Source organism: Embiotoca jacksoni, unplaced genomic scaffold, assembly GCF_022577435.1.
Source record: "Embiotoca jacksoni isolate LCO1_2020_lvr unplaced genomic scaffold, fEmbJac1.0.p SCAF_19, whole genome shotgun sequence".
NCBI classification, from domain to species: Eukaryota; Metazoa; Chordata; class Actinopteri; family Embiotocidae; genus Embiotoca; species Embiotoca jacksoni.
In genome coordinates, this window is record NW_027185329.1 from 8,075,946 (window position 1) to 8,100,846 (window position 24,901).

At 42.3% G+C, this 24,901-nt stretch overlaps 1 protein-coding gene across 2 annotated transcripts in view; it reads right to left on the reverse strand.

Moving 5' to 3' along the window:
• Positions 1 to 24,901, reverse strand: part of arid3a (AT-rich interactive domain 3A) — a 41,501-nt gene that overhangs the window by 11,032 nt on the left and 5,568 nt on the right. For both annotated transcript variants that reach the window (XM_069153332.1, XM_069153333.1), the window contains exons 2-3: positions 15,526 to 16,296; positions 15,148 to 15,430 (exon numbers count right to left, since the gene is read on the reverse strand). In XM_069153332.1, the coding sequence (XP_069009433.1) occupies positions 15,148 to 15,430; positions 15,526 to 15,860 (618 nt within the window). In that variant the 5' untranslated portion in view covers positions 15,861 to 16,296. The remainder of the gene's footprint in view (positions 1 to 15,147; positions 15,431 to 15,525; positions 16,297 to 24,901) is intronic.

The following is a 24,901-nucleotide window of genomic DNA, read 5'->3' on the forward strand; positions in this document are numbered from 1 at the left end:
AGGGCTTCAGCGGAGTTTTCCGTGAGATGATTGTTCCTTCACGGCCGTTTAAAAGATGTCTATCTGCAGAGTTTTGGTGTCGAGAGGCAGCGGGCTGGTTACTTTCACTGTTCACTTTCACCCTGAAACGACTGGAGGAACTGACAGTTTACAGAGAAGTGTGAACTGTGTTAATGAAGTGTAATATATAAATAGTAAAGCACAAGAAGTCTTACTAATGCATATCCAGTTTCAGGTGTCATTCAGTGTTCTCCGTTAACAGACATGGGCTCACTATCCTGATTTGTATCAGCGAACATTTGACACATATTTCTATTCTTGACGTTTGCCTGTGAATATCCAAGATCCAGTGATCACATTATCAAGTAATGCGACTCAGCATATTTAAGTTTTTTCAAGGATAATAATTTGTCCTGGTTTCTATGAGCAGTACAATTTTTAACCTATATAGCCAAATATAAGTCACTGTGTCATTATATGGACTTTTGGTGTGCACGAGTCATTGATTATGTTCACAGGAGCTCCAATACTCTTTAACTAATCCTAACAGCTGACCCTTCAAATAAGAAACTGGCTTTTGAATATCATGTTTGAACTACTGTAACTGGAATAAGATTATAATAAAGAGTAATAATAAATTAATGATGAAGGTTTAATCAAATCGTTGAAGTCCTTTTTATACTTTAAATCATGTGTGCGTGTCAGATTTTACTGTAACTCGCAGCTCATAGCAGGATTCATGCAACGATCACAGTGCTGAATGCTCATCCATCTAAATGTGCTCAGGTGAACAGCTGTAAAAAGAACTGCTGGAAGCACAGTATTTATGACAAAATGGTCATGAGGGTAGATAATCTATGTTAGCACTATATTGGCAGAAAGGCTGGGAGTGAAGTCAAACATAAACTGGTGCTTTAACAAGCTGATGAGGCTGCAGCAGGTAAAGAGCTATTCCTGCTAGGAAAATCAAACGATTTATGAAAATGTAAGAAAAACTGCACTACACTGTGTTTGTCCAGCTGCTGCACATTTCCACATCACTCCTCACACAATACGTCATTTTAAACACGTCAACCTGCGGTTGTTAATGGAGCTCCATTGTGGAGAGAAACAGATGCAAACAGTTGCGGGTCTGGTGTTTTAGTCCTGAGCAGCTACTGCAGAGGTGACATCATTAGATGGGGACACCTGATTGACAGAAGGCAGCCAATCAGGACCCTGTCCAAACGGCAAGACCACTGCCTCTGGGTTGGTGCGACCCCGGATCAGCCGTACGGAAGCGCTACTCTGCTGTGATTGGTTGTTTCACTATCAGGCAACTGATGACACTCTGGGCATTCAGAAGGTCTCGCGGCAGCTGTATTGTTTGTGAAACTGCTTTGCTGCTGACGGGTAGTTTTGATTTTACACTCCTGATTCGAACATGAATGGTTACCGCAGGTCTATGTGCCTACCTAAAAGAAAACTGCAGGCAAATGAGTGCATTAATAGGGTTAATAGATATTTAATGTACTATAAGACAATTATGAGACAGCAGCATTTATTTTCAGCGACGATTTTTTTTTTAAACAAGAAAACTGTAATGAATCAGCTGCTTTATAGACAGACAAAATTATATCATGAATCATGTTTACTTTCTCATCCACTCCTTCAATAAAAGAGTCAAACTTTGTCAGGTTTGACCATCTTTGACTTCTTTTGTTTGATGCTGGGTGGACAAGAGTGTCTTGTTTGACACTTTTACGCACAAAGTGCATTAAATTGTCTGTCGCCTCACAACGTAAAAAACAATCACAGCAAAGCGCCCGCATCTGATCCAATCTGGAACCAACCCTGCCTCTGTTGCATCTGTTTTTCACTCCACTTTATCGTCTTTCCATTTGTCCCCCGACTTCTATCAGCTTCCTTCTCGCTCTGTTTGCATCTTGCCCTTTCTTAGCTCCATGTATACAACCCTTGTGTACATTATGACCACCTCCCCCACCCCTGCCACTACCATGCACCCTCCCCCTTACATGCAGACTTTATCAGGCTGAGGAGGGTGTGGTTGTTTTAGGCTTATATAGGTTTCCACTTCTATAGTATGTGTGCTGGGGTAGGGGCCCCTCCTGGATTAAAGCTATGCTACTCAGATAAACACCAAGAAACTAGATAAACCACTCGAAACTGGGCCAACTGGTAACGCAGGGTTCACGCCCCTTGTCCAAATCCTGTGGAGCAAAATAACTTAAAACTGCAGCGCTTACTAGAACGTGATTTCTTTTTCTGTTCTTTTAAACTTTACTTCACAAAACACCAGAAGGTTTTTAAGCTCTTCAAAACAAGTATCATAAATTATAAAAATTGTGTGATGAGCTGGAATAGATCTATTTGTAGTAGTAAACTTACAATTATCACTAAATCTGTTGAGTGTTGTTGTCGGGGCAAAAGGTGACAGTGGAAAGTTAACCAAATGCTGTCTGGTTAAGTGCTTAAGTATGACGATATCAGACTTCATAAGCCCAGATGAACAGGTATTTAATGTTTGACTGTTGTGTGATAGTTTTCCACCCCGGCTGTATGTAGGTCAGCGACAGCCTGTCTGCAGATAAATTATAAACAGGCCTGAGACACAAAAAACAAAGTGGTTTTATACTGCAAATAATCAGGAACCAAAGAGCAGCCGACAAAGTGGTGGTGGTGGTGGTGGTGGTGGAGGAGAACGCTGTAGACACAGAGTGGATGTTTTGTGTGTGTGTGTTTGGGAGTTGGGGGTGGGGCAGCTCGAAACTGTTAATGAAAATGGCAGTCAGTTGTGCTGGCACACAAGTGTCACATAGCACATAATAGAGGCTTTGCAATTGAAAACCAAAACTGAGAGAAGACTGGGGTATCGACTACATGTTCCCTTACACCTGCCAATCACCTTGTTCACCTTGAGGTAAGTCTGACACACACACACACACACACACACACACACACACACACACACAAACTTGTATGCACTTGTAAACATACACAAGCTCAAAGAAAAAAAAGAAATAAAGTAATGCCTGAAACTCTGCTTTCACTCTTTAAGCCCAAATTCATGCTCGCAAGGTATTTCAGGACCGGATGACTCTTCATTATTGTATTGGTCTGTTTTATTGTTAATCTTCCAAATAAAAATGTCTCACAAAAACACTAAACACATTATAAAACTGCAAACTTTACGACATACACTGTCTTAACTTACCGCATATTTCAGCTGCCCTTAATTTAGTTCTTTCACCTATCTTAAACACAGATTCACTAATATTGCTGCAAAGAACACCCATCAAGTTGCCGTGTTTTATTTTTCACACGTAACCAAACCAAGCAGACATAATGGCGCCCCTGTGTGTGGGTTAAGACAGCATGCTGGCTTTCCACAATCAGAGGTGTGACGTTTGGATTTGGATCTGTGAGTACTACCACTGGCGGTTTAATGGCGCAACAACAATGAGCTCTCCCTCATTCTGTGTTCGTACCTTTTATTCGGGACGGTGAGGCGGAATAATGGCGCAACATTCCCGCCTTGAACAGGCTGTGAAAAAGGGGCTTTTGACTCAATTTCCACACAGCGGTCACATGTGCAACAAGTCAGACATGGTGGGAGGGCTCAACTCTTTCTTTAGGCTATTTATACTTGTTTTTCTTTTTTAAACACTGATTGTGTGATGCATTGTGGGCACGGAGGGTTGAATTGACCTTTTATTGTTATTATATTACGTCAAGGAACCGGTGAGGATGAACAGGGCTGTTTGATTTTGTTACCGCAGGAAACTACAGAGGCTTACAAACCCACCTTGAATGTGATTAGGCTGTTCAGAAGCCCACAGACGGACAACGCTGAGGCATATATTTAGTGGAAATGTTTTGTCTGTATCTATAGACAACCAGGATTACACTGAAAATAATTCCCCTTTAACCCAATACTGAATGAGCAGTTTCACATCATATAAACCCAGGTCCTTTGGTTAATTTTAACACGTACACACACACACACACACACACACACACACACACACACACACACACACACACACACACGACAGTGGGGAATAGAGAGTTGAGGGGGGACACACAAACACATGATCAGCCACATTCAAACATGGCATTGTTCCACACCAAAGCCCCTTTACAAGTGTCATTAACGCACCAAAGCAAACCCAACCAGCAGGACGGGATCGCTTCACAATGTTTTCTCGCAATGAGAATACGGTACGTTGCTGCATATTCAATACATTACACACGATGCAATGCTCCACCTTTGTTTCGGTAAATTACGTAACACTAAGTGACGGGTGATTTATTAAGTGCCCAACTCCTACTTACTTCTCACTAACTGACATGCGATTATCATATAATGAATATGAATGAGGGGTGGGGGGACACTGAACACTTGATTGGTTGGTTCTTATTTACTCTCATCCATCAACTGTTTACTTATAGGTGTGTGTTTTCACTATTTTGTAAAGCCGGAGGATATTTTAATATCCCAATAGCATGAGAATAGGGCTGAAACTAACAACTACTTCCAGTATCAGTTTATTTCCAGCTGTTTTAACACCATTAGATGTTTTGTTTTGTTAGCTGCAGTGAACAGAAATCCACAGTGGCTACCAGAAGAGGGTTAAGGCTAACTTGATTCCTGGTTTATAAATGTGGTTTATCAGCTGTGAGTTCAAGAAAGTGTGGCCTCAGTAAAAACTAAGTTTCTTCTGTATACAGACGAAATTTCCCAGATTGGGCTTACATGCAAGCCCGTAAGTCAGTTTTACTGTAATGAAGGAAATACTCGGACTATTGAAGAGATTATCCGATTACCGCCATCACAGGCAGGTCATAAACTGAGTTGATAGCGAAGTAAACATAGCCAGGGTACTGCTGAATCTTCTTACTATTTCAGGCAGCCAAATGTCTTTGTGCCCCGTCAAGAGATTCAGATCGAAGGCACGAGACACTGTGACATTCAAGCCTGATTTACAAAACACATGATGTGGTGCAGTAGAGGACGAGAGGAGGCTCAGACTGGCCATATTTGTCCTTTTAAGGATCATTATATTGAGCCTATTATATTTTAGGGTAACCGTTTTACAGATTTTGCTGAGATTAAATCTCTCGTGACAGAATTAGAGTACTTTTAATGACTGGAATGTTTTAGAAAATTAATCCAAATACTGTGAACAGTAAGTCTTCATTTTCTTATCAAGTCGTCCTCTAACTTGATGAGGGATGGGTGAGAAACAAACATGAAAATGACACACCAGCTGATTTCTGATCTGTTCGTTCCGCTTCACATTTAAATCAAAATGAATCAGATTCCTGAAGTGTTCTTGTTTTTCTTTTTCTTTGTTGTTTGGGATTCTGTTTTGCACGACACCCTCAAGATATCATCTGCTAATCAAAAATGCGAGCACAACTGTGACGTCTCCTTTCTTTGCGCTTCTGTGGACAGTTGGACTTTTTTTTTTCTTTTTTTTTTTTCAACTATTTACATATGAATGATTACAGCTTTGTTTAAAAAAACAAAGAAAGAAGCTATTTGCTATGTGCTTTGCATTTAACAAATTTGAATTGCATCGAACTGAAAAAGACATATAGCACTGAGGGCAGTGATAGTCAGTGATACAGGGAGAAATCTAAATTGAGTAAGAAAGATGTCTATTTAATACTCACAGTGGACCAAGATGTATTGAGGCCACAAGACAGTCAGACAAATAACCTAACAAACATCACACCCTACTTCGATCAAGCTTTTTTTCTAGAGATGAGGACACATGATTGACAGTATAAATCCTGGATCCTGTTTAGCACGGCTGACTGCCGAAATCCATCAGGGTAACAATAAGTAGTTTTCCTTGCAAAGACCATGCAAATAATAATAATGTTATGCATTTGTGCTGAACAGTTTAAATGCAGTGGAAACGAACCACCACCATTTGGTCTGATATTACGTTGCTTCCATGTGAGTTTTATAGTCATCCGGGAAACAACTTAATCCAGTCAGGTGACAGTTGATAGCAGCGTGACAGAAACTGCACCAACACGTCTCCAGAAAGTGACATCTTCAATGAATCCATCTTTGTGCTCTCTGCTCTCTGCCCTGCTCCTCCCTACTCCTCCCTGCTCTCCTCCCTGCTCCTCCCCCACCAGAACACGATTAACAGCAACAATAGAGCTGTCCGACTGCCGATGCCCTGAACAGTGTTTTATTGACAAGCGGGATCAAACATCATAATCCTGACTGACCGGCTGACCTCGTAAATTCAACTCCATCGATCGAGGATGAGGAGCCAGCAGCCTGCCGACACAAACCACACCGACTGTAACTGATGTCGCGTTATCTGCAACTGTCACATTCACCCTGCAAATGACAGAAATGATAAGCAAGTTGGGAAAAAGAGACTGAGAGTGACACGCAAGTTGAACCACGTTTGAATGAGTCGACCGCAGCAGCGTACCAAGCAGAGGTGATTCATAACTACCCTTCGGCTACAATTTGTTAATAATACATGGGCTTGATTTAAAGACTTCAGGAATTTTTGTAATATTTTCCATGCCTCAAACAAATCAGGTTTATGATCTACAAACTTTAACTCTATCCTGGTCTGAGCAGAGATATTATGAGTGAAACACATCACCATGTAAATTATATTTTGCCATAAACAAGAGGTTTCCCTTTTATTTCCAGGTGACATAACTTTCCTTGTGCTGGCAAACACCTCAAGGCATTCAAAGACGTGCCAGAAATTCAATGATCACAGAGGACGTTGTTTCTTTATGGTGAGAGGTTGTGAGTGAGGTCTCAGTCTTCCAAAGGATTTTTGTGCTCAGCATTTGCTGGATAGAACTGGATCCACAGTATCCCCTTGCTGATATGAGAAAAAGGTGAGAACCAGTTGATGGAGACGGAACATTAAACCAGAATGAGCACTAACCCACTATTACATGCACACTCGGTTCCTGCCAGCTATCGTCGGGTCAGCTGCCACGGCTTAGAGATCTGGATAAGAATCAGAAATAGCGGTCAGCTTTCCCAGGGCCCTCGAGAGTCTGACATATCTAGCTGTGAGCAATCTGTTCTTACCGCACAGCTAATGAGTAGTATCTCGATGATGGATGCCCAAACTGTGTAAGGCAACGCTGAACAGACGGAGAAGGAGGGGATATGGGTGTAGCACCAATTTAAGATCATAAAATGACACGACGAAAGGAGGCAGCTAAATAACTCGTACCACACACAGTGTCAGTAATTTGGTCATTTGGTGGTTTCCGGTGTTATTTCTCTGTGAGGTATCTTCATATAAAATGTGTATCTGTAAGTCCGCCTTTCCCTAAAAATGACAGAAAGGCTGACCTACATAATCATCCAACCACAGTCTGTGTGAGAACTGGAGGCATTTCTTCAGCACCAGACCCGATGCCGTGATAACGTTTGCGTCTGAAGCCAGGGAGATGAAGACAGAGATAGGAGGGTAGCTGAAGCTTTAGAGGAGGGTTTATAACAGCGCTTGTATACAAACAAGACAAAGAAGATCCTTAAGCTGGCCTGTGAGGACTACAAATGAACCTCCGGCCACGCTGCTGCTCCTCAGTGTGGAGCACCTTGTTGTGAAGAGGCGAAGACACGTGGTTGGATGCTTGCACCGTCAATCAGAGTGATGGATGACCAGGGCAACAGGTTTAATGGTTAACAACGGTGGCCTTAAAAACAAAAACATATCGGGCCCACCCAGCGCCACGGAGAGCAAGATAGCTGTCCATGGGTCTCATCAGAGATGCTGTCAATATGTGGATGGGCCGGAGCAACCCCTGAGGTTGTACCCTGCATGGAGCAGCTCTTTCTTTCACTGTAAATATTTACGGATCTGACTTTTGGAAGAATTTAAAACACACACACACTGGACATCCATGTTTGTTAGCCAGCACAAGCATGATTATACAGAATACATCCTGTTTGTGCAAGAGCAGAAACATTGTTAACACTGTCACGCATTAACACTCAGGTAAAACATGAGTAATAGTAACACTCGTGTTGGCTCAATTCCCATTTAAGCATATTAGCGTGCACCACACCAGAACTCTGGAATTACATCTAAATGTTATCTTTGTGCTTCTGTCTATGACATGTGAAAATATCAGCAGTGAAAAAGGTCCATTAGCGGTTTGGTGTAAACTGTCAATCAAGAATGATCATTTGAGTCTGTGGTGTGAGCAAACACGACTTCCTGCCGTGCCCACACAATCAGAAACAAGGTTGGCTCATCTCGTACAGACATACAGGGCAGCTCAAGTGCTGTCACCAGGGCCAAATGGGACGATCATGGATCCAAGCACTAACAAAGCCTTTTATGATACAGTGGTAGAGAAGGGTGCCACGCTTTTCTGCAGGTCTAACCTATTGACCGCACATTTCAAAACATGCAGGTCTATTTTTCCACCGCTTACCAGTCCAGTTTTATTTCACAGCGGGACAAAGAGCAACTCAGACCTTGAAAATGTGCGGCTAAGTATCCTTATCTACGTTTGACCTATTTCATAATTGATTCTTCCAAGAATGAAAGCTTTCAACTTTCGCACTACCTTTTCAGAGGGATCTGATGGCAAAAGCGCTAAATGCACTGCTTTTGTTTCAATGAATGCCTGCCACTGGGTCCCTGTATGAAAACATGTCACTTAGGGTTTTGTTTGCTGACAGCTCGAACCATTCAGCGCGTTTCCGATGTCTCCACTTACACTGAGACACAAGGTTCCCTATACAGGGACAAAAAGAAAAAGAATGAGATGGTATGGTATTGTTCCTTTAGAAAGGAAAAAGGGAGAGATCAGAAAATAGATTCCAACATAATGGTGGCAAAGCCAATGAAGAATGTGAGGCATTTGTTTGAGTTTCCCAGCTTACATGAATCATTTCCTCATAAGGCTTAAAAGTCATGAGGAGGCTTGAGGGAGTAATCATACGCGTAATCAGGGAACCTGTCCTTTTGAATTTTAAAATAAAATGAATAATGTCTATCAAACAGCTGAAGAAAAAGACAGGATGAAAGAGCTTGCCTCAGCCTTTACACAATCTTTGTTTACATTCCTGCTCCAGCCCCCCTCTCCTCCTCCGTATTGAGTGCCTGCCAGTTTTCAGAATCCCAATGGCTGGACTGTTTCTGACATCAGCTCCATGCAGCACGCTAGGAGTTGGACAGGATTCAAATGCTCTGCAGTCAAAATGAGCATTTACTACAAGCTCCACTTGGCAGTGGTTCAAGAGCTCAGAGCCAACTGACTGACTTTTTCCTGTTCCCCTCAGTCATACCTACCCTTTCCCCTCCTGTGCCGGCCCTCTTCCTCTTCCTCAGGGAGACTTTAACAGGGCTGCCTCGGCTTTCTTGTTGCCTTTTGTTTTCATGACATGAACAGGACCCATTGACCTTGCGCTGTCGATTTGTTACACACAGATCTCTGCACACAGAGAGGCTTCTCCAAGCGTACCAAAACTAATTAAATGAAAACTTTGCTGCGCTGATTTATCCAACCTTTGCAGACTACAGTTATAATGAGTCCGCGGGGGGTTACAGACTCTGCTCAGTATCGGACTTGGGGTTGCAATTCCCGATTTATAAAAATTCAAGATACTTTGGTGCTCTGGAATTACTGTGTTCTTAAATAATAATGGTTTAAATCCAAACAAATAGATTTTAAAAGGTCAATAGTGTGTAAAATATTGATCAAACCGTGCAAAGACACAGTCAGATAATCAGTTATTCATTAACAGTAAAAAGACCAGCGGATTTGGGGATCTAGGAAGTGCAATAAGCTGCGTTTTAAGTACTATTTCACTGCACTTCTTCATAAAACTATTAACAACGTGTCATGTGAGCGGAGAAGCAAAAACAGTGACGAAGAACATTTCGAAATTTGAAATACTTTTCACAGCAGTCAGTTTTGCCTTTCAAGTTCCTATAAAATGAAAAGAAAACCTCTTCATACAATGCTACAGCACAGATCAAAAAGGTTCTCTGCAGTGGAATATAAACCCAATGAGCACTTATGAAACAGCTGTATCAGCACAAACCTGATGGGCAATCCCAATAAGTGTCACCCCCAATTGGCTCTCGTTCAAGCCGCACTTCCTGTAGTGACTCACAGCCCCTCCCCCGACTAATGTGTGTGTGTGTGTGTGTGTGTGTGTGTGTGTGTGTGTGTGTGTGTGCGCGCGTGCGTGCGTGTGTGTGTGTGTGTGTGTGAGAGCCATTTAATGTTTAATGCGAAATCCCCTCCATTCACCCTGATCATGGTGAGTGCCATGAATTTTTAAAGACATCCCTACTTTACTGTCCATCTGGGCTCCATCTGCCCAGCTGCTGGTGTTTAAAGCAGACAGAGACACAGGAGAGGAGACTTCAAAGGCTCTGCGTGGCCTCTGGACCAGTTCTGGCCTGAGGAAGATATTGTTTATAATAGAGGCAGGGCAGCCGAGTTATAGCTATATGAATACCACAGCACTGAAGAGACAAAACAAGAATATAATTAGTGGTTCGAATTGTACATTCACAAATATTTTGCGGACAAAGAGCTAAAGTAAATAACTTGTCTTTAAGAGCAAATAAATTAAAAAAAAGAAGACAAAGATCAGTGAAATTAGGTAGCCTCAAAAATTTAAGTCAATACAAATACATAGGTTTTCAATTTTTTTTTTCTCATTCCTTCCATCTGTCACACAAGTATGTTTGAAAAACAAGCTGCCCAGCTAGCACGAATAGCTAACGTAGATAGGGTAAAATGGTAGGCTTCTTAGTTTGTATGAAGATGGAGACGACATGAAGTAAAGCTTATTACCACTGAATTACTTTGCATTCAACCTTTTTACAATTTGATACAATTAAGAAGTATGCTACCACAGCTGCAATGAGTTATTATCTATTCCACAACTCAAATTGAGACAGCTTCTTCTACACTTTGAAGCAGTTAAAAAAAAAAAAAACCATATTTTTTTGCCATGTACTGGTGGAAATCTATTAGTCTCACCACGCAGATAATCGATTTGAGAGGTATCACTCTCTTTTCTGCTTAAAGCTAAGAAAATGTAAAAACTCCAAGCGCAACCCGACTTTTCAGAAAAACAATCCACGCCACATAAAACTAGGACAGTATTCATTCTGTCAAACTGAAGTCACTACTTTACACTTGTTCAACATTTAAATATTAGTTGGGTGCCTGAATAAACACGGCCAAACCTTTCCAGAATTTTACTGGTGGCTGATAGGAACAGATGTGTGCAAGCCTATTGGCTATAGGCTGCTTGCAACTTAAAAAGGGGGGCCAACGCTCTCCTAGAAATAAAAATGCCAGATGAAACCGATAGGGATAGTTTGAGGATCAGATTTATGGGGGTGGGGGGGGTGTCATGCAATACGGAAGGGGGTTTCACTGAAATAACTCCACCGGACTCACAAGTCAGTTTCATACACAAATAAAACCCAACGACGCTGGCATAATTTTATATCTGACACTGATGGAGAGGCGCCTTGATATTTTAATTAATTCAATTAAAACCACAGCGGAATCGACATCTGGCCAAGACAGCACCCCTTGGCCTGATTTAGTCTGACCTTTCAGATGAGAGCGAGGCGAGAGGAAGACGGTGGCAGGGTGATCCACCAGGAATGCAGGCTGGGCTTTGCTGATATAGCTTAGCCACACACGGCCTAAAGGCAAACCCCAACTGAGATCCGGGTTAGTGTGCGTCTTTCCTCCACTTCATTGCACCGAGGACACAGACGGGTGTGAACTATTTTATTTCACTGGATCCCTGTCTTAAGACTTATTCTACTGGTCTATTAAACTCGTATTGTAGATGTTTTGAGCCGACGAAGCCTGAACACAACCTTTGCAGTTTTTGTATACAGTGTATTCTCTTTCATCCCTGAGGTTAGTTTTACCCTGGGCTGGGTCAAGAGCTGCTGTGGGCTCGTGATGCCACACTGAGACATTATGAGTCTGTGCCAATGACACAACTTAAACATGAGGGAGCAAAAGGACAGTTTTCAGTTTGGGGGAACTCTAACTGCTCCAGACTGATAGAGGCATGCAAAGTTTCTGCTGAGGATCTGAGGTTCCCAGTGGCCACATTATCACCCTCCATCAGGCACATTCCAACAGCCTCCACCCACCTGCCCAAAATAAACTGTACACTCTTAACCCTTTCCTCCCCACCCAGTGTCTTGCAACACACTCAATCTGCACACGATTACACAGCAGAACACGTGTTGGTCGAAGTTATGGGATTTTACAATTCTGGTAAAAAAGAGAATCACATGGTATTCACTCAGAACTCATGCCTTTAGTTTCTCCTGTGCTGATTAAACACATATTTTGAATAGAAAAACGATTTATTGCTTTTCATATTGTTTAGTAGGCAGAAAAAAACACGATGTGATCATTAGAGCACAGTTCATATAATGAGAAAAGTCAAGTCTTATCTGCGTGTACATGCAATAAAAAATGTTTACATATAAAGTATCATTTTTCATAATTTAATTATAATATTAGATAAATTATAATTATAAAAAACAGATGCCTTTGTCTAAAACATGGAGGCTTATAAGCAGGCAAACAGCTGTACGTTAAAACAATACAAAACATTTATGGTGGCGTGCTGCTTAAGGCAGTGACACAATGAATTATAATCATTAAAGTCCAGTCTGAAAAACAGATTATGAATTTGAAGGATTATCAGACACCAAAACATTGCCTGAAGTCTACTTGCTCTATTTAACATACAATTCATAAAGTCTTGATCAAGCAAAGAGAACCTGGACGTTTGCACAGAAACTGCAATAAAAACTGTGGTGTGTAGATTGAACTACTTTTCACACGACACGGAGAAACCACAAATGTCGGGTACTGAAGATAATGGCACCCGGCGCATACAAACTGAAATCACCAATTTTGATTTGCATTAGTTTAGAATTAACAGGAGACAGTCTGTCTTCTTCGTAGCAGACCATAGCTGCAATTCTCACTAATCACTATCATCATCCTGGAAGACTAAAATCCTGATCCTGGATTCACAATATTCTAGACTATCAGCAGGCAGGATGTTTGAGCCATGACGCCCTGCACACAGATATGACCGCTGTTGCTCCAGTCCCTATAACCTGTTGAAATGTCGAGGTTTTAAATGACAGCAGTCCTCCCTCCGCCTCCGTCTCTATGCTCAGCTTCATGTAGTGTAGGCGTGACATATGTTTTAATCAACAATAGATTGGGTAACACTATCTTAACAGCCAAGATACTGGCGGTCTTGATTGTATAACTGTCAGCAGCATTAAATGCGAGCTTGCCTGAGCCACTGCTGAATGATATGTCACGCTTAAAAAAAAAAAAAAAAAAAAAAAAAAAAAAAAAAATTGACCGTCTCCTACCTGACTCATGAAAACCACCAACTAAGAGTATCAATTCAAGTAATTCACACAAAGCTTGGCGGAGGGAGGGGTGGACTATTTAGAGAAGCAGAGTATAGGTTTAAGGGGAGTTTTATTCCATACGCTCTGTAATTACAAGAAATAGGCCTTAAATTACAGAATCTATAGTTAGGCTTAAAAATAAAGCAGGCTGGGTGTAATGTGGCAAAGATAATTGACTTCCAACCGACTGAAGGCATCAAGAAAAACAACATTTCCTCTGACAATTAGCAAACCAGTTTTTCCTTTTTTAATCTCAGATAAAAGACAAGCTGCTGCTCACACTGTTTCTTCCCGTTTTATGGTTTAAAATATTGCTACAGACTATGAGTGTGTTTGCATTGCAACAGTGGCTGTCCATCATGCTTTAATACTAGTAAAAACCACCTTTGGGTTTTACACAGTGCAAAGGTGGAGGCACATGGACGGTGTTTCACTCGTACATTCATTTCAGAGTCCTAAAACACGACTCAATGTTCCTGCTTTACATCTGTAAAATACATAATCTTTTGTCATCTCTTAAATCATATAATTCTGAAAGGACAAGTAATGAGTGGACTTGTAAAGTCAAGAGATTAGCAGACTAATAATTTCAGGGATTATCAGGGACCTGCTCTCCTTCATGCCCGGAAATATGATTCTTCCTCTGAGTGAATTTCATCTTCTTAAAAAAAAAATTAAATAAAAAAAAGTTTACTGTTATGATCCAATTTTGCCAAAAGGAAAATTTTCATTATATTTCATACTACTCTAGTAGTGGGTAACAATCATATTTGTATGTATCCATGTAAAGTATTTTTCTCTGCATCATTTTGTGTGGGAAATTAGTCAAAAATGCAATAAAATGTGTTATTTAATTATAAAGAAAGTAGTTTTATATCCTTGGAGGTCATCTCTGAGTGGATTGTACATTATTCCTCACTCGTTGTGTTTTTAATCGACAGCAGCCCTAAATCTAAACTTAGCTGTTGACAGTCTGAAATCTCTCCACGTAAACAGCCCATCGTATTCCACCAGGGCCTCCCTCATAATATTCAGCCCACTGGCATGTTTACAGTAAATGTTTACAGCATGGTAAAGTTGTTATAGCATGCCTTTAAATCCACCACTGCCCCTCCTTTCTCCGCTGAGCCTCTCCTCCTCAACTCTCACTCCTATTCAACAACCATTTTATTTTTTATTTTTTCAACTCGTAGGCCACATTAGTTATCAAATGCCACATCTCACCGGGCACTCAGCTGCTCCAGGCCAGAACTTTTAACACTCGCCAGAATGTCAGGTGGCAAACAAAAACTCAACAAAAACCTCAACTTAGGCATTGTCAACATTTGGCCGGTGGCTGGTGTTAATTTCCCACCCTGGTCGGATTACATCATGTGCTGCTGAGAAAATGCCACGCAGTTTTGATGTGAGAGGTGTGAAGGCCAGATGTGACTCCCTGGTCAACAACCAACATTACAGACTTATGTACTTCCTGGGTTTGCTACAGCAGCTGACTTTAGGATATTTTAGGAATTTAGCTGACAAGGTTGTCCACAACTACTCCAGGAAGACGACGATCTTCAGTCAGGCAGCAGTACTAACAGCAGGAGCTCAAGCTGCAGATCTTGACAAGACTTCAAATGACACTCTGAATCTCCAACAGCTACGTCCAGTCACATCCACTCAGTCCCGAGTGTGATCCTACCTGTCTGAACTGCTCCTCGTAGGTCCATTCTCCGTGGTCCTGCCCCACCAGATGGCTGTGTGTGGCGTGGGGAGGTAGGATGGCTACGCGGGTCTCCTGCTCGACGCTCGGACGGACCTTCAACAGCTGGGAATTGGGGTGGAGCTGGCGGTGAGGCAGCAGGAGGATGCCCTTCCCGGGGGCCACGGCATCGTGGCCCGTCGGCAGACCCTCGTCTGCCAGGTCGTCGTCAAAGTCTTCTTCCATCTCACCTTCAAAGTCCTCCTCATCCCATTTCTGTTTGCTGTGTGTGGGTTTATATTGTAATATTGCTTAAAACATTTAGACACAAATGACAGTTGTTTCTGTAAAACTTGACCAAATAAATTCTGTACTTACATCTGCTCCTCCTCGTCTGAGCCCATCATGTCCTTGTACTGCTCCTTCCTGTTATTGTTGTCGTCATCGTCACCTTCCTCCTCCCCGTCGCTGCTGCGCTCTGACATCGGGCTGTCCGACACCCTCTGCAGTCCGGCTGCCACAGCACGCATGGCTGCCAGCGCTGCCATCTGGGCCTGCTCCGCCTCCGGGGCCGGGCTCCCCATCGGCTCATCCGCTCCACCTGTGCGGCTCTGAGTGTGCTGTGCGGCGGCTTGCTGCTGTAGCTGCTGCTCCATCAGCAGCTTGGCCCTCTGCTGCCTGTGCAGGTTCTCCATGACAGCCTGCAGCTTCATCTCCAGGGAAAGTGGCACGGCGTTCAGCGGCCTTCCTTCCTGCCCCTCCCTCCCCCGCCGAAGGAGCACCAGATGGGGGCCAGTCGGGGGACGACGGTCGAGCCTTCTTCCAAGGGTGGGCAGTCGCCAACCGCAGCTGTGGTGAAGCAGCTAGCAGCGGGCTGAAGGTTCGGAGGTTACGGTTACGTGGAAATTTGGGTTTTTGAGGAGGAGTGGGTGGAAGAAAAAGAGGAGGGGGGGTCGGTAATATCTCTGAGACATGCAGTCAGAGGTCGGCTGCAATTCTGGAGACAGAGGCCTTTCTCTTGTCTCAATGGTTTTTCCTGCAGCTGAGGGGAAACCAGAGTAGCAGAGCTGAGTCACACTGCGTTCAGTGAGGCACGAGCAGTGGAAGTGAAGGTGGGAGTATGAGACTTCGCAGACAGACTACAAATACCTGAGGGAGAGAAAGAACAGCAAGGTGTCAGACTGCTACTTCCCCGCTGTCTGTTTACATCAGCGCCTTCGGTAAAGCAGCGCCAGAACTTTACTCAAAGTGTCTGATCGGCCAGATATATATTGATCTTCAAAAATCTTCCGTCCCTCATTCGGTTTTTGACTTAGTCACTGATCTGATAAACGAAGAATCACATTCTGATTTTGGTTGTGTTGTAATATATTTGCACATGTTCTGTCCCCTGTTTTGCAACCGACATATTTCATCAACAGTAAGTGATGAATAAATTTAATGGATGATACTGCAAGAAGAAGTCCAGCATTATTTTCAGAGTCACGTCTATCAGTGATGTGATTTGCTGAAGAGCAGACAACTACAGCGATGACTACAGAGCCGCCCTTGTCAGCTCAAAACACGAGTGAAGAAAATGTGACAGAGAAGATAATGCTCAATTTCACACACAGAAATGCAAATTTCAATCTGAAATCCCTGAGAAGCCGAGATACAGTCCCAGAGTTGATGTCCGTTGAGCCACATGTGCAGGATTACTCAGAACAAAACAGACCAGATGAGCTGCTCACAGGGGACAAAATGTTTTAACCTCAACAACGAGAAGAAGTCAAATCACAGGAAGGACCGTCGCTTTCGTCGCATGCTCAGCTCAGCGTAGCAGCAGAAGAAATGAGCAACACGCAACACTGTACCACCAGCATTGTCTCCGATTTGTTAAAACACACAATTAATATTCAGGTTTGACTGGTGTGTTTTCCCCTTATTACATTTTTTTTTTTTTTTTTTTTATTGCGAGTAAGAGACACAATAGGGAGTTTTTTTTCTGTAACTTGTGTGGGTGGTAATAGTTCTCCTAAACACCTGCTCCAAAATGAGCCCATGCAAAGCAGTCTCGGCTCTGGGCCTCAACATTCTCCACAACGTCTGCTCCCTTGTGTCAACTGTTTCAATAAAACATGATCCCACCGGCTCTCCATTTACCCAGAACATCCTCAAAAATGTTCCCGAAGTCTTGGTTTGGGGGAGGCTGTGTTCAGATCGGTGAGCCACTGATAAGAGCAGCACACAAAGTCAACAGCATGTGGGAAAATTAAATTCCAGTGCAGGTGCTGGACACGCTGAAGAACCAGTCATGACAGGCAGAGGTGGTGACTGTACACCATCACTCATTCAACAGTGCTGACTAATACATGAAGAGACGGACCTCCGTAACCACCACCACTTTCACAAACTTCTAGTTTGCATTGAACTCATTAATTGGGTATTTTCTGGCTATGTTCTATATTACAAGCAGCCCCACAACCATGTACTGATATTTTGTTTTTAGTCAAAGACAATAAGTCTGGACCAAAATTCAATACTACTTAAATAGTTATATACAGTAAGAGTACACTGTTGCTCCACAGAAATTATTGGTCTTTAATAGCCGCAATTTTCGACAGATATTGTCATTATTACAGCTGACCATATTCATGAAACATGCTTATTAAAGCTTTGTTGAGTCAGCAGGTTTTCAAGGCAAGATAATACAAAGTACCTCTACATTCAGCCAAAGCAGAAAAATATGGCCAACACAGCAATCCTTGGCCACAGTATACCTCATCATTACAGGAGGGGTTGTTTTTTTTTCACCTAATTGTGGCGCAGAGGAATGACAGAGTTTAATGGGTATAAATACATGTAGGCATGTTCAGAGCACAGGAGGGGGAACAACGGTAACCCGGCAGTTGAAGTTCTCGAGGAATTAAGATTACATTCACAGGAAAAACGATTATTTTTCACGTCTTACATGGTCATTAATACCTAATGGGAAACGGCACCAACAAGCATCAGGGTCATGACGTGGTTATTCTGTAAGCAGATGATTCAACCACGCGATGTGTTCTTTAATCAGCCAGTAACTCAATATGAGATACAAATGGAAAAGAACGGCTTGTGCAACACAGCACAGGTCTGACTCATCCGACAGATCAACTTCAACCAGATCAGGCAGATTTGTCAATGCTTAAATTGAACTGCCCTCTTAGAAATATATGTTAACGCGCTACTTGCGCAATTGTGCCTCTAAAAAAAAAAAAAAATTGCCGCGTAACCTCCGGTCAGGTGGAACGAGAAGCACAATTTGTGGTCATGAAAAGATATAGTTGGAAAGTCGGGATCTAAATCACAAGACAATTGGCCTCAGTTGTAGTTTTTCTTGATTATACATCGAAACCATTTCAAGTATAAGCGGGTCAAATTTTCCAGCCACAAAATTTACAGCAAAAGTACAAAGTTGCGTCACACAGGTGTTGGATAAAATGCAACATATCAACGAAAGGTTACATCAGACTGACACTTTCAAGCAACAACCCCCTATGGCTCTATACGTTAAGAGAAATGTTACGCAAGGAAACGAGAGCTGTGAAACTCGCCTGCGTTTCTTCACAGGGTGAAGGAAGTAACAACTGACGGAGCAGATGCAGCGAGGCGGCCGACAGATATTCAATATTGATTCATTACATTCTTTAAAGGGCAATAGAGGCACAACTGAACAGGCACAGTTGTCAGATGGACAACAGCAGCAGTATTAGAAGGGTTAAAGCATTTTAGCTCAGTGGATGTGAAACAACTTGTCTCTGTTCCAACATACAGAACAAAACATGGCAGTGGGCTCCGAGAGGAAACACACCAAGAATTACTGGCAAGAATAAATTTTGCATTAGCACACACCCACACTATGGGGAGACCATGTTATTTAAAGTACGCATTACTCAACATTTTAACACAGTCACGCAATGACCACTCGGGTTTGGGCCAAGAGCAGCGCTGCCTGTGGCACCAGCTCTCACTGCGCGTGTCATATATGTAATGTCAAAGACAGAAGTGATTACAGGAAAGCTCTTCTGTTGACTCTTCCTGTGCAGAGGGAAGCAGAAGTGGTCTCTCTGTTTCATGCCACTGTCGATCATAGGCATTATGATTTCCGACATGCTCGATGGCGCAAAATGCATTGCACCACTACACATGGTCCCCTCCGCTTCCCCAAAACGAGGAGCTAAGTCTGACGCTTATTACAACTTTTTACATGACGGCAATAAAGTTCATGTGTTGACGAGAATATATTGTGGTACAAGATGTACTGTAACTCTGTGAACAGGTATCCTGCCCAGACGGATGATGACCGACTGAAGGTAGTCGAGTTGTTTTCAATTACGTTCAACGACAATAACCAAACCAAAGACTGCAGGATTTTTTTATTCAATCCAAACGCGACGCTCTTCAACACACCTTGAACCTGATTCCTTACACCATGCTCGTGTTCAATAAATAAGAGCAACGGCATTCCACAACTGTGCTCCAAAAACATGTTGTCATGCTTTTTGCATGTGTGTAATGGGGAGTGTGACCAGCATAATGTTGCCTGCAGAATGTAATGTACGTCCCTGCTATTTAAGGGAACCTGTCTGTTGTCGTTCCTGTCTGCCAACAACAACAACAAAATCTTCCACATTTGCTGATGCTGTCCTTGCAATAGAAACTTCATTTTGTTTGCGTTCCGAAATAATGAGTGATCCCGAGACGACCAGCTCTGGATACTGGTCAGGGAGCAGAGACCTACTGGTTAATAGTCATAAAGCGAGTTACTGATTAACAACAGGATTTTTCAGGTGTTTGAAAGAGTTGATGCACTTATAGCTCTGCTGCTGCAAAATGGCTGGAGGCTTCCTCTGGTATCTCATTCCCACATTAATAATCGGACCTTGGCTTCGAGTGATAAGGCATTTAATGTCTCGATCGCAACTCTCTGTGAAACCAGCAGCAGAGCAGACTGAACAGCAGCCATTCACAAAACCCTGAGAGTAAGTTACTTTAGTCAGGGAACAAACAGGCTTGCCAGGTGTCAGTCAAAATGCTTAAGAAACTCACTCACAGAAAACAAATCACATCACGGTTTTGTCTCCATCACTGGGTAACATCGACTGGGAGTATCGGGGGTAAAGGGATTCTTGTAGCTGAGGAAATGTTGACAGGAAATCCTTTACCAAAGACCAATCCTGCAGTACTGGTTGATATATGGCTTAGTGACTGTGAGGAGCACTCTTTGTGCAAAACAATAACGTTTCAAACAGCCCGGTTTGATTGAAGAGTTCTCTGTGTGATTGTTACGCCACCTCAACACTGCCTGTTTTGTTTCCTGCCCGACATGTCGTCCTTCTCTCTCGTGCACATTTCCTTCCCCGTATCACTTAGATCTGCATTCGATGACAGAATTCAGGGGCAGCAAGATGACTTCAACTGGGGAGAATCTGTTTAAAGCTGAGGAACTAGTCCTGTACTATTCATTTGACTGCTTTATGCTTCTGTGCCACTAAAATAATTCAGAGGCAAATATTGTCCTCTTCATGTCATACTTTATGCTTTGCACTTCAATAATACAAAATATAATCAACAAATGCATTATGAGAATTATTAAAAGGTGAATACTACGCAGCATTACATGAAGTAATTCAAATCAGCCCCACCTTTGCAGGCTTGACTATGAAGGTCTTCTACATGTTAAATTATGAACCGAATGAGCCATGTTGCATAATGACTGCGTTTTACTTCCGGCATGTTAAACAGTTGACGAAGTATTACTAATTATTTGAACTATTTTTTTACATTGTGGTATCTCTACTTTTTCTGAATTAAAAGATCTGAGTATTTCGTCCATCACTGCTGATTAATCCACGCACTGAATCCAAACTTGCATTCAGGACTTGGGCTCAGTACTGGAGTTTTTACTCCGAGCGGATCAAGAAATTGTGTCACCTGTTGCCGTTACACAACATAAAAAAAAGACAATCCCTCAGATTACATGGTGGACTGTAAAGCCACCAGGGCTTATTTAACACCTTAATTGGCTAAAGAGAGACCACCTGCTGGGATTGGTGGAAGGAGCCCATGTTGGGGGAGGAGACACTTGCATAGGACCTTGAGGAGTTGGCTAAATGAAGGATAAAGAAGAAATGATGAGCGCTAATGGGTTAATCCTCTTTTTTTTTTTTCTTTTTTTTTTCAAAACCCACATTTGAGAGGTAGAAGATTGCAAGGCCTGAGCAAACAGGACAGAGTGATAAGAACAAGAGCGAAGGGTCTAATTCCAACGAGATAAAGAGACCCACTCCGCCTCGCATGCATTCACTTATGCGTGTGCATACGAACGGCTACATCGCCTGCTTAATATAAGAGCATCACAATCCCCAGCGCAGTGAATGTGAAGGAATTCGTCTTCGTGGCCTTGTCTCCAGAACCCATTAACAACCACTGAAGCACTGTGGGATCCATTCACAAAGGCACACGTGGTGTTTTCAACATGTGTGTCGCAATGAGGAAAAAAAAAAAAAAAAAAGAAGAAGAAGAAAGAAAACATGCTTTAATACACCGGGGTATTTCCTCGGTGGGGCGTCTTTTGTTCTTGCGCCTACGTCACTGCAGCTCTTTACTGTGCACTTCAACAGTTGAAATAAAAGTCCTCATTTCCTTTTATGTACCGAGAGATCAAACCCACCTGTGCCCGATAAAGCTGTGCGGTTAGAGATGAGCAGAGGGAGGTCTTTCTTAGGACCTGAAACTATTAAACTGAACGTCTGTCTGTACTGCTCAACTGAAAACCGGAGGATCAAGATTCTTAACTTGGTAACCCATTTTTTTTTATGTCCATCTCTCAGTGCACACCGGGGTTTCTGCTCTTCACTATCAGTGTGGCTGATGCAATAACGTCCCCCCTTTGGTTCGGGCTGCTTCAGTAGGTGGCACATTTTGTACTCTTCTTTATCCAATATGCGATCATGCTGCACTTTGAATAAAAGACTCAAACCAAGCCTGCAGAAGATTTCTATCGATGTGCAGTTTATGGGTGGATGGAAATCTGTTGTCAGTTTCTATTATATTATCATCCAGCGCTGCTATCATGCATTGTGCATCTATTGTGCACTATACAGTCATGTTGGTCGTGAAACAGGCTCTGTACTGATGTTATCAACAAACACATAATAGGAAAAATACAGTACATCTGCAGCCGTTTCCTGACCTGCAGTGCCTGAATAGTTTTTTAGTCCGCGTCTATTTTTGTAATACTGATAACCCCTTCTGAATCTCAGCCGAACCAGACACCTGAAATGATCAGCTTCATACAGTTATACTAGAATATCAGTATTAATACTTTTTTGCACGTTGAGTGATTGCACAATAAAAGATACTTAAAGCCTCGGGGGGAAAAAAACGCAGCTACATTCTCTCTACTTCAAAGTCGTTAGGCGTGTAGGTCCATTTCTGTTTCCACGTGTTAAAAATATTTTTACATATAAACTGCTTTTGTGGCGTTACATCTCCAAAAGGAAAACTGTCTGCCAGCGACAAACTGAAAGTTGTTTGCTTTACGCAAAGAAATGATTTGCTCCAATTAACAGCTTTGAGCTCTTCCCCTGGCAAAATCATGACACCAGGACCCCAAGAAAAAACGAAATATCCCTGTTGCAACAAACGTAGCACCGTAACAAAACATAAATCAATTAACATATTAACAAAAAAAAAAGTTGTCAATTTACTTGATTTCCAGCATGATTTACTTAAATTGTTTCCATTATGTACATTAAAAGAGATTAAATGTTGCAGTTATTCGTTTTAAAATAGCTTTGTTTATTCCCTTTACATAAACACAGGATTACATTTAAAACGACAAAAGTTACAAGATGAAGGGAGTCGCCCAACAGTAGCCATTCAAGATCATTTGTAGATAAAAAAAGAAAAAAAGGGGGGGAAAAAGAAGCATAAAAGCAAGAAGTCGGTTAGTGGTGCTGGTCTTGATTATGCTCTCTCACATTCCTTGCAGTATTACCTCGTAAGGCAATAACACAGGCTCCATTGAGGCCCACGGCACCAACAACAAGATCATTGAGGAAGTGTCGCACAGGCTGGTCACGCATTTTCCACTGACCTCTTCCAGCAAGCAGAAGCAATACAGCAAGTCAAATTTGATTAGCCTCAGCTATGGCATAAATGAAGTGGGTATATATAGCAAAAAAAATAATCCAGCAGGGAAGTCGGCGGCCACGCATCAAGATGCGGGATTTAAACTGAGCGAGGATAAAAAGTGATTTCCCGTCACTGCTGTAACCACGTGAAGGATCTGCAAGCCTGGATTCAAGTGTTTTTCAAAATGTTTTTCGTTTTTTTCCCTCCACACTTAATCTTTATTAACTAAAGATCGGTCACACTAACAGGGTCGGGAACAGAGTAGAAATACTGTTCGTCTTGCATCCTGTCCATTTCATCCACTTTTCATCCAGTTGCGCCTTTTGTAGTCAAAATATACGAGTTGGCTTTTCCACCGAGTGCATTTCTTCCACGATAGTCATTCATTGATCCTTTGTTGGTGGATCTACCTTCCCCCAATCCCTCGTAATAGTTTTTACATGCTACGAACAGTATTTTCACCAAATATGTCGCTTCCTGTTCCACTTTCTTCAGTGAAATGACAAAGATAAAGAAACCTGCACCCCGAAGGGATGTTATATCCAAGTAATTTGTTGTAACACGTCACATAGCACTTTCCAAAATAGTTATTTCCTGACATTACCAAAAGACACGCGAGTGATCCACATTAAATGACCAACACGGTCTTTGCCTGTTTTTCACAAAAAACTAAAACTAAAATAAATCTCTCTTTGTTGGAATGTCTAATCATATTTAGAGTGCTTTACGCCAAGTACAATATCAGAATTATATTATTAGCAAACCCATTATTGAGGATTTGGGAATTTACACAGCGCTGCTAGTCTGAGCGACTTCATTTCCGCTGTGAAAACCCGATAAAGCTGGAAGAAATTCAGCCTAAAAACTCTTCTGCAGAACACATGTGAAACATGTTCCTGTGTGTGTTGAAAAGTTCATATATTAATGCATGTTAGATGAGCGCTAGGTAAAGGCAGAGCAACCAGCGTGGAAAATCAGCTGAAGACTTATATGGAAAAAAAAAAAAAAAAAAAAGTCTGCTGATTCAGCTGAAACGCCTCACTCGTGGATATTGACCTGGCCATGTTACAACCCTACCTATGGCTTCACATGGAGACTAGTATTATGGGAGCAAACATAAATCTCATGTGATGACAGCCCTGGTGGGGAAGCGCAGCACATTCTTAAAAAGGAGGCCATCGCAGTTGTGATCACGAAAGCAGAAAAACGACATCAGTTTTTCTTCTGTTTAACTCTGCTCTGCCTGAATGGCCATTTTTAGCCCAGCTAAAATGAACCCCAGGTTCAGAAAACTCTTTTCGGAAACAATCCTGAGAGCAGAACAACCAAATTTACTGAATGAACTATTTGCACTGCTTCTATTAAACGACTTCAGTATCTCTGCAACTGTGCCGTTTTCGCGCCTCGTTGTGAAAGCGAGCTACCGAGTTTGAATTCCTGCGAACGCCCCGACTTTGCAGGAAAAAGCGTAGATTCAGGAGACGGGCTGCATGTTGCGGCTCGCAGAGTTCAGTCCTCTGCTATTGTAACTCTAGACCGACAGCATGATGATAGTTCGGTCCAGTGCGGGAGAGGTGGTGTGTGTGTGTGTGTG